The sequence below is a fragment of the Hyposmocoma kahamanoa genome, unplaced genomic scaffold (genome assembly GCF_003589595.1).
Source record: "Hyposmocoma kahamanoa isolate Upper Pololo Valley unplaced genomic scaffold, ASM358959v1 93, whole genome shotgun sequence".
NCBI lineage: Eukaryota > Metazoa > Arthropoda > Insecta > Lepidoptera > Cosmopterigidae > Hyposmocoma > Hyposmocoma kahamanoa.
In genome coordinates this window covers 12,681,051-12,691,637 of record NW_020654810.1, presented here as the reverse complement: position 1 = coordinate 12,691,637, position 10,587 = coordinate 12,681,051, and the positions used below count along the sequence as shown (strand labels likewise).

Sequence of the window (10,587 nt, the reverse complement as noted above, 5' to 3'; positions counted from 1 at the left end):
GTTTAAGTATAGGTCCATGACAGTTGCCTGTTAGTAAATAGGGAACTTCATCATAGGCATGCTTATGTGAAATATTCGAATGTTTTCAAATATTGTGTACATGTAATCGATAATTTGAATCAATGTGATCATTGTAAAAAAATGTCATAAAATAGAAAATTAGCAATCAATGAAAAAAATAGGCTTATATATGGAATGTAATTCCACCCTTAGCTAGACTGGCTGCAGCAGATATTTTTTTGCAAGTTTGTATATAGCAAGCCGACATGTTTCGTGGAGTACTTGACGCGGTGAATTCGATAATGAAAATGAAAAAACATCAATTTGAAAGTAGTGTTTATTGTGCGATAGCTGTTTTGTGCTTGTACTTTGACAGAGGGGATTGCCTATAGAAGACGCCTCCAGTCCTATATGCTCAAGTCAATAGCAAACAATTTTGACAATTTTACACTTTACTTGATATCGAACGATATGATAGTTGGGGCGGATTCTAGTTTGTCTATGAATTAAAAATAAAAACTTCGGTGTGACATGCGTGAGAAGTTTTTATTTGCCGCCATTTCGCCAGTCGTAAAAAAGAAAGTCAAATATTAGGTTATGTCCCATATAATAGTATTTTATCGAACATAACCCTACACACCATCTCGGCTTCATGACCATATTTGTTTCATTTTAAATCAAATAACAAATTATTATTTCAATTTTATTCAAAAAGTATCACCACAATTTCACAGTGAAATATTGTCAGTCCATAATGTGTATGTAACAAAAAGCAAGTTTTAGATGAATTATAATCTATGTACTTGTTGTAATGTTAAGATTAGTGCTATTTTGAATAAAAAAAGTAGTGACAATAATACAATAATTATAGGAACAAACTTAAAACAATAATTACAATACCAAATACAAGAATGCATGTGAGAATTACATGAGACCCGTGTACTTTACACATCTTTTGTCTTTTAAGGAAATTTATTTGCAATACCATACAACATATAGCACAGTAAAACATAAATAAGGAACAAATATCTAATAGCTGACAAATACAGATTCCTATGATTCCTCCTTCACAATTTTTCCATGTTAGTTTCAGCCTATGAAACAGTAAATTAAAGCACAGAAAAATCAGTGAACATGAAATAAAATAAATAGATCATTAGCATAATGTAAAATGCTTTTAATGTAATTAATCAAAACCAAGGCATTATGATGTCAAACCATTTGAAATTTGATCAGTGTGCACTTAATGAACACTTGAACCTAATGGAATGAAATTTATGTGTACAAGTGAACACTGTTAGCATGATTCCCGAATCAAATTGCTCGGCCACTGGAAATTTGTATTATAATGATTCTTATTTACAAGTCTTCATCTTCCTCCGGTAGTGCAGTGTCCTGCGCTTCCTTGAGATCTTTTTCAATTTGGTTTTGCCATTGTGGGTCCATAGTAACTTCAGGGGGCAGCAGAGCAGGCATAGCAACAAACTCAAGGTTACCATCACCAATTAACTTCCTTGCTAACCACAAGAAAGGCTTTTCAAAGTTATAATTTGACTTGGCAGAGATGTCATAATACTGTAAAAAAATGCATAAAGTTGAATATATTATGAATAGAATGTAACTCTTTATTGAAATTGTTAGTCAACTTACACAAAAGTGAGCATAGTTATAACAAAATTAATAAGTACATTAATTTAGTCACTTTTTTTAGTTAATATGTTGTCACATTTATTATGTACCTGGAGATTCTTTTTCCGGTGGAATACAATGGTTTTGGCCTTGACTTTTCGATCCTTAATATCCACTTTGTTGCCACATAGCACTATAGGAATGCCTTCACATACACGAACTAAATCTCTGTGCCAGTTGGGTACATTCTTGTATGTGACACGAGAGGTTACGTCGAACATGATGATGGCACATTGACCTTGAATGTAATAGCCATCTCTGAGACCTCCAAACTTTTCCTGACCGGCGGTATCCCATACGTTGAATCTGATGGGACCACGGTTTGTGTGGAATACTAGTGGATGCACTTCAACACCAAGTGTGGCGACGTATCTTTTCTCGAACTCTCCAGTCAAGTGCCGTTTAACAAAAGTAGTTTTACCGGTACCACCGTCGCCGACTAATACACATTTGAATGTTGGCATGTCATCAGTCATTTTTGTGGAGTTTCAGTGCACCAATTCCTGAAATTATACGAAAAATGGCATTACAAAAATAACCATACAATGGCTTCACAATGATGAATAATATGATGACATTACTGGTAAAATTATTTATGATTTAACTGACACAGTCAAATGTTTCATCAGCAAGTTTAATTATCAACAAAAACAATTCTATCAAAAATGCAAACTTGAATTCATCCAAAATTTTCATTGAATGGCGCTCAACCAGGCTCACAGGAATTTAGCTCAATAGCACCGGACATAAGTCCAAATATTCACTAAAATACAGATCATAGCGCACAAATATTGTGAACAATATAAACCACACCACTCAAAGAAAAAAGCAACACAAAATAAAATCACTTATTACCGAGATTGTTTAAAAAAATTGAGATTTAACCCGACGCAGTCGAAAGTCGTTACGGCTCACAATGGCGTCACTTGGCGAAACGGAAAATATTCTTTGACATTTGTAGGCGCTAGGAACTTGGTACCCAACTAAAGAACTTTTTAAATCAGAATATAAAACATACAAACCATGCCATTGATAATAAATATATGTATTAGTTATAAAAATAATGTAAGTGTTTTCTATTTTCAAATTGTAGTTCCAGTCGAAAGTTAAAAATAATCATTTAAAAAGTAACTTTCTTAAATTCAAACAGTACTGTTTTATCGATAGTGCCTATGACGTCATGATATTTGGTTTCAGTGGCGCCATCTACAACTGAACGAAATGTCATAATTAGAGTTGAGATAAATAGTAGCAAGTACTCGAAGCCTAATACCTAAAGTCAAAGTAACTGTGAAGCCATTACTTAATGAATGCTTGACATTCTAACAGTCAATTTCGGGTATTCAAGAGAAAAAAAAATATTTTAAGTCCAAATTATAAAGTAATCTATTCCGCTAACTTTGCTGTTTTTAGTATAAGTGAAAAGTCCTCTTACACACATCAAAAGTGTCTAGGGATCAAGTGAATATTTTTGAAATAAAAATTATTTAAGCAATATTTACCAAATCCAGTCTTCCAGGACGACTTCTTACTTTAATGCTTATGTTTTATTTAACCGCTTACCCCTATATTTAATTAAAATAAACTAAAATTGATGTTTTTGCAAATTGTGGGAAAAAACTCAAATTAACAATTAAATGACAAAAAAATGGCGAAAATGATGATTTTGCTCATTTTTATTGTAAAGATAAGAAAATTAATCATCTGTATTTCCACCATTAACACGAATCACACAATTACAGCGATTTGGCATGCTTAAGATGAGTTCATCAAAATCACTTTGAGGAATGGCCGCCCATGTGTTTTGTAACAAGTCAAAATATTGTTGTAGAGTATGTACGGTATGCATACTCGGCACAGCTCTTCTTTGAAGCATATCCCATGCGTGCTCAATTTATTTTGGTCTAGTAGTAAGTAGGATTGAGGTCTGGCGATTGAGCAGGCCACGGCAGAACGTTGATACGAGCTTCGGCAAGAATGCGTGTTACGACTCTAGCCGTGTGTGGACGTGCGTTGTCATGCATTAGTTGAAATGAATCACCCAACTGGCCTCGCAAAGGGATGATAACATCTGAAACAATCCTCTCTGCGTAAACTTGAGCATTGAGGTTACCCCTGATCCAAATGAGATCGGTTCTTCCGCCGATCCATACCGGCCCATATCATTATTGTTCCCCCACCATATGGATGAACTTCCTGACAATATCTCAAACGTTCATGACATCCAGATGTTCTCCAAACTCGAGTACGTCTTGTATCCGGTCTCATACCGAAGCGGGATTCATCCGAAAAGCACACATAACGCCAGTCTTCTTCCTCCCAGTTTCTGTGTTCGCGAGCCCATCGTAAACGGGTCCTGCGATTGCAGGGTGCAATAAGTGGAACTCTGAGCGGCCTTCGGGATCGCAGACCCACTTCTCGTAAACGATTTCGGATTGTTTGATCGCTTATTAGCAAGCCTGAGGAGCTGTGGAGCCTCGTAACCAACATCATGGCGGTCATGGTACGATTCCGTCGAGCAATATTTTGGATATACCGGTCCTGTCTGCGAGTCGTGATGCGAGATCGTCCTCCATGTCGCTCGGCCACGCTGCGCGTCATGCGATAGCGCGTCCAGAGGCGACTTATGGCGCTCTGTGTAGTGTTAAGAGTGAAAGCCACAGCACGTTGCCTGGAACCAGCTTCCAACATTCCGACGGCTCGCATCATCACTTCTCGGGTTAAATGATGTCGTCTCTCCACAATAATGTAAATTGTTTCGGTTCCGATGCAGATATTGTAATGATTTTGTCAAAACGCTGTAACTCATTTTTATACAAAACCACATTGACAATCGATTTTCTTCTTATTATCGAATTTTAAACAATATTCCTCATTTAAATGTTAAAACTCACTAAAAAGTATCAATAGCGATACAAAAAAGTTAATATAATTAACCCTAATTGCAGCAATACTCTTAAACGTACTTGATCCCTAGACACTTTTGATGTGTGTATTTAGACAACCACATAAAAGACATTTTAAACTGGTAAGTTTAATGCTGGAGTAGAAGAAATAGAAAGCTCATATCATAAACTAACTAATCAGGTGCATCCAGAATGAATGGGTTAGTTTTGGAATATTGAATTTTCATCTTATTATTAATGAAATAAAAAAAAATTAAAGCCTACATTCACACAGCGCATTCATTGTAAGCAAGTATTCAAGGCAACATTGAGAGATAATAAAGTCCACAGTAGTCATATACGCATTTAGTATACGTATTTAAATATTAATAATAATATGTAACACATATACCTGCTTACAACACCTTACAGACTTATGCATGCACAGTTTTTAGAGGGTGCGATCCCAATTAGTTCATTCTGACAAATTTTAAAAATTTCGATCTTTTAGTTCCTTTAGTTCCTTAGTTAAGTGGGAGTTGGAAATCGGATTGGAATAGGAGCCGTTTCGGTCTTGAAGGACACTGAATGAAATGATCCGTATGAACGATTAATAAATTTCAATACGAATGTTTTATTGTTTTCCTCTTTGATATACTTTTTGTGTTTTTAGAATAAAGATTTTTCATATTTACTATTTTTTTAATATTACGTTATAATTTTCTTTCAAGATACATATTTAATTGTTGTATTTGAGATTGTTATTTTATATAGGTATGCTTATTAATATGAATAAAATGTATACTTACACATGGTGTGAAGTGTGTTAAAGTTGATGAATAAAATAAAAGTAACTATGAAACAATGTTTTTGTATAGGTACTTATAAGTTTATACTATTTGAGTCTTACTGAAATCTAAATATTTATTTAGATATTTGTGGTTTTTAAACTAGCTGGCAAGGTTCAATTGTGCATCTCACTCACATTTACTACAAATTCATGCACACTTGTGCATGAATTTGTAGTAAATGCAATTATAGTCTATTAATTGTCTCGTTCGTACCGTCTTGCCTTGTGTCTGTGAACTGAAACAACGAAAGAACTAAAAAGACAGGTGAAATAAATCATATTATTTATGCCTCACGTCTGTGGCTCCGCAAACAGGTCCCATTCCTACGGAACTAAAAGACTTGTGAACTAATACGACCATACCCAAGGAACTAGTTCCTCTCGGCCTGTGTCAAAAATTAATAGTTCTTAGGTCATTGACTACACAACCCTGTACGCACACGCACTGTTTAGGAGATAAGTATCAGCTTACGGCAAAATATAAAAATACGTAAATTGGTTTTACCAAATAAATTTGCTTCACATATCATCATCAACAGCAACTAATAATACATTCCACTGCTGGGCACGAGTCACCTCCAAGGAGAGGGTTTGGGCCATTGTCCGCCATTTTTCAAATATGTTTGTCAAATCAGTTTGAAATTTAGTATGCGAATTTTCAATAGTAGTACTACGAATAAGTTTAGAATAGGCTATTGACCTAATCTATGACCTCTGTAAATTATTAAAACCGCTATAGTCACTCTACGTAAAGAACTACAATAGATTCTGAAAAGCCATGATTTAATTTCAATGCATTTATCTTGAGAATAAAAAATATGTATAATTTTACTAAATATTACTTGCTACATGTTGTAACAATAAAAAGTAACAGTATTAATCTTCAACTCTAGTGTAAGCACAAACGGGCGAGACGGATGAAGTTTCGTTCGTGTCGTGTGTATCGATTTTTGAGTGAAGTGAACGTAGTGTTCGTGTCCTTTAGTTTAGTGACGTTTGTTAGAAAAATATCTGTGAATGGGATTGTGTAACAAGATAAAACGTTTACTTGGTGTGTGATTTTCCTTAAAGGATGACGAAGGACAGGTTAGCGGCGCTTCAAGCGGTAAGTTGACTGCTCGTAGCTCATAACCAAAGGTCTCATTGATGACCTCGAATTCACAAAGAAATAGCATTAAAATCATGCATTATTTGTTTCGTTTGGGTCAAATGTATGGGTATTTTTATATTCTTGTCGATGTATAGGTTAGTGGAAGGTGTTACAGTGATTATAATAGGAATCTTTTTTCCTCTCGCCCCACCCCTGACTTGACACTGAATGATAGCTGTCATTGAAGCGAGACTGTTGCGTTGCGCGGTTTTAACCCAAAATACCTCCTTCGGCGGCACTTTACTGCTTTTTTAATGTTGGAAGTAAACTTCATGCTTAAGTAAGTTTAAAGCAGGTGCACTTACATTAAAATGCCATAATTATAGTCATGTACCAGGTGCTGGTGAAGTGTTGACTATGTGATGATAATGATGATTGTAGAATAAGACCTTAAATTACCTTATTAGTTGTTAACTCAAAATCATATATAAAAAGCTTTGCAAATGGATTTACAAGATACTGTTTAAACTCTAATACTGCAAGAAATATTATTCCCTTACCCACCTTAGATGAAACATTTGCTAGGGTTATTTCAATGCCTATTAAAGGAAGTTAAGATATCTGTTTTAACCAAATCTGATTTGTAACATAATATGGCAAAAAAAAATTGCAAGTACTATATAACAAAGGTTAAGATTTAATAAAAGAGAAGTTTGTTACTGGCTCTTCATTATCAATTATTAGTTATGGAGATTTCTATTGTTTTAAAATTGCCCATTCCATTTTGATCTTGAGGGTGACCAAAGTTCATGTAAATTTAACAACCATATAGATTGTTAAATTGACATAAATTTTGTACATGTTTTGATTGAACCTCAAGGCTGTGTAACACCTTTTACCTCTATTTTTTCTCAACATTCCTTTTCCCTCCTGATATTGGTTACTGTGAACTAGTTAGTCTTATTTATCCGAAATTATTGCCACAATTACAATGTGAAATAAAACTTCATTGAATATAAAGCTTTATGCACTGAAGTTGTGAATTTATATTTAAAAAAATGCAATATGTTTATTATAAGGAGGTAAAAGTGTATCACTATCTATTATGGAGTTTTCAAAGTTATTAAATATAGTCAGTACAACTTGTCTGGATAAAAGATTTTTTAATTGATTCTTTTTTTTTATCACTATTCAACATTACTTCAATTCAGAAATTCTACTTGGAAAGAACTGGGTAGATAAGAGGTGGTGATTTCCAGTACCACTTATTTCGGAAAGTATTTTCTTTCTTTTTCAAATTGTTTCTGATCTGGAAGGATGTTCTTATAAGTGCCACGGAAGTTAATTTCCTCACATTATACTAAGCATATACAATATCTTCTTATCGCCCTAGTTCTTGATGATGTGTTTGTGTGATTGTCTGCCATATTATCATTGTTAAATACTTGAAATGTATGTCAAAATACTTACTTTGAATATACAAATTGTTAATCAAGTTAATGTTCTTGTGTAAAATAGACTTTTTATACAAAATTAAGAGAATAATTGTATTACGAAACACGATGTTTGCATGCCACTTTAATTTATATCTTATCCATATATTACAAGTAGAAAATCATGACAAAGATTTAAAAAATATTTTGAATCTTTCAAATATATCCATTAATTATTACAGGTGACAGAAAGGCTAATAATATATATTTTTTGTGGTTGTTTACAACAAAAAATAGAAAACTAATTATATAGTATGATTTCCATGATATTTTTTTAAAAGTCATTCAAGAAAGCAGATTGCTACAAGTGATAACGAAATATTATAATAACAGTCATATTTTAGTAATTGGCTAGTAAAAATGCAAGTAATCATTCTAATATATTTCTTACACATAATTTCTAATTTATTATTCACATTCAACTATGTTCAATGGAAAATGGCAAAATTCCAAATAAGTTTTGTACACTATTTCAAATAAAAATGTAAATTATTGTTTTTGCAGTTAATTTAAGAAAGGTTATTTTTATATTTTTATACAGGAATTGTATTGTATTTCTAATTTATTATTCACATTCAACTACGTTCAATGGAAAATGGCAAAATTCCAAATAAGTTTTGTACACTATTTCAACTAAAAATGTAAATTATTGTTTTTGCAGTTAATTTAAGAAAGGTTATTTTTATATTTTTATACAGGAATTGTATTGTAACATTTTATAAAGTGTATCAACATGCACATTTCTCAACTATTCATTTATTCTAGTTATTATTTCATCGGTCTTAGTAGTAATACCTTTATTTTCATTTCATTGACTTTTTAGTTATGTTACACATATACAGATGTTTTTTTTTAATGGGACAGTATAGCACTAGAAAAAATATTGATCAATTTTATTCATTTTTGTAGGCAACTCATTCTTACACCAAAAAATTGACTATATATGCCAAAATTGCTTTCACAAAAAAAGACTTAATGGTTCCTAAGACAGTTTCCTTGTGTCTTCAATGGTTTTGGATTTCCCCATACTGTCCCATTAAAAAAAACACTGTTTATTTATTTATTCATTTCGACACTCTATGACATTAAAAATATGTATATATATACTGCCGTGATCAGTAAGAAAAGCCAATTCTCACTATTTTTATTTTTTCCTATATGGATAAGGTATGAAGTTACCACAAGAGAAAAGTAAATATTGAGTTTTTGTCACAAGCGCCCTTACAACTAGCGGCGGCAGGCTAATTTACCTTACTATACCTTAAAGACTAACATACATAAATATTATATTTTTTCTTTCTTATAATACCTTTTGCAACATGCGATCGATTCTTGGATTAAGCAGTTGTTTTGTTGTGATCTATTTGGCGTGCTAGACTGGCCCGCCCGGCGTTAGGCTGCTTTCATCTTTCCAATGTCTCCTTCCTTTAGTCCTATATGACGCGTCGTCTCTTCAATCGTCTGTTACTTAGAGGATCGTTCAGAGCTTGTGCAAGCCTGTTTACATGTCGTGAGATTCTGTCCTTATAGGCTACTTGCCCTGGTTGGGCAGATGGAATTTTCAGATAATATGTAATATCTTCAAGTTTGACATACTTGCTGATCCCCGCAGTTGCAACCCGTAATTCGAAACCGGTTGAAGGACTGTTTTGTAGATGATTAACTTGTTCTCAGAGGACAATCAGGAATTTTTTGCCCAGAAGCCATTCCAATGATCTGAACTTATTGACCTCATCACGCTTCTTTTGTATGTGTGTTTTCCAGATTGCACAATATAATATAAAACCTAAATAACTAATCTACACGAATTGCACTCGTCGGCGAAGTGTGGCGGAATCTGGTGTTAGGTAACCTGTCCCGGAATCGCCGGTTTACGACACCCTTTAACCAAAAGTCTTCCTTCATGAAAATCGGCAGATGTTCGATTGGCATTCTCACCACAAACAAATTAAAATGACGCTGTGGCGGGACTCCAAACGCTCCACTCTCAGGATGTACTTGGCTTTACGTCTGATGTATTTTAATACCAGCTCAATCATGTTATCTATATATCTATTATACCTGTGATCTAAAAGCAAAACTGTCGTTCTTAATTGCTGAATACAACATTTCGAACTAACATTAGTTAAATTTTCCTCCCATTTGCATGTAATTTTACACTAATAGTAGTGTTACAAATGCTTGTTATCTGCTGGTGTCGGCATCCGGCGCGGCGCTTGGCCTTCGTTAAGTTGACTCACAGTCATGCTTGTATCATCAACTCATCATCAATCTTTGCACTTCATTCTTACTGAGACTTTGTCGCCTTGTTGTTTAATTGCTTTTGTCTTTGTTTAAAAAATGAAAAAGATCATTATTATAATAATAAAAGTTCATATCACAAACTATGGAATTGTGTAATAAAAATTGTGATGTGAATTCAATTAAACTTCCTACTGCTAGTGTTTTACATTTTCCTGTTTTGTGGAGCTAAAATGTATAAGTATACTCGTATTGGGTGTTACAAAGTATTCCAGAATTTATAACTATTAGCATTTTAGTCATATTACAGTGTGGATCCTATAGAACTGCACAATGGGG

At 33.6% G+C, this 10,587-nt stretch overlaps 2 protein-coding genes across 11 annotated transcripts in view; one reads left to right on the top strand and one right to left on the bottom strand.

The window, feature by feature from the left end:
* Positions 1-932: 932 nt before the first annotated feature.
* LOC113237059 (GTP-binding nuclear protein Ran) lies at positions 933-2,655 on the bottom strand. 3 transcript variants are annotated; one of them, XM_026473313.1, is made up of 3 exons: positions 2,545-2,655; positions 1,740-2,192; positions 933-1,575 (listed from the first exon to the last, which is right to left on the bottom strand). In XM_026473313.1, the coding sequence occupies exons 2-3, from the start codon at positions 2,163-2,165 to the stop codon at positions 1,360-1,362; spliced, it is 642 nt and encodes a 213-aa protein (XP_026329098.1). In that variant the 5' UTR covers positions 2,166-2,192; positions 2,545-2,655; the 3' UTR covers positions 933-1,359. The 3 variants fall into 3 exon arrangements, with proteins under 3 accessions (XP_026329098.1, XP_026329100.1, XP_026329099.1); XM_026473315.1 differs by lacking the exon at positions 2,545-2,655 and adding an exon at positions 2,363-2,471; XM_026473314.1 differs by lacking the exon at positions 2,545-2,655 and adding an exon at positions 2,271-2,418.
* Positions 2,656-6,361: 3,706 nt separating this feature from the next.
* LOC113237056 (syntaxin-1A-like) overlaps positions 6,362-10,587 on the top strand; it is a 59,313-nt gene continuing 55,087 nt past the window's right edge. For all 8 annotated transcript variants that reach the window (XR_003311006.1, XM_026473306.1, XM_026473307.1 and 5 more), the window contains exon 1: positions 6,362-6,529. Coding sequence is in view for 7 of the 8 variants with exons in the window: in XM_026473306.1 (XP_026329091.1) it covers positions 6,497-6,529 (33 nt within the window). In the remaining variant the exon portion in view is untranslated. The remainder of the gene's footprint in view (positions 6,530-10,587) is intronic.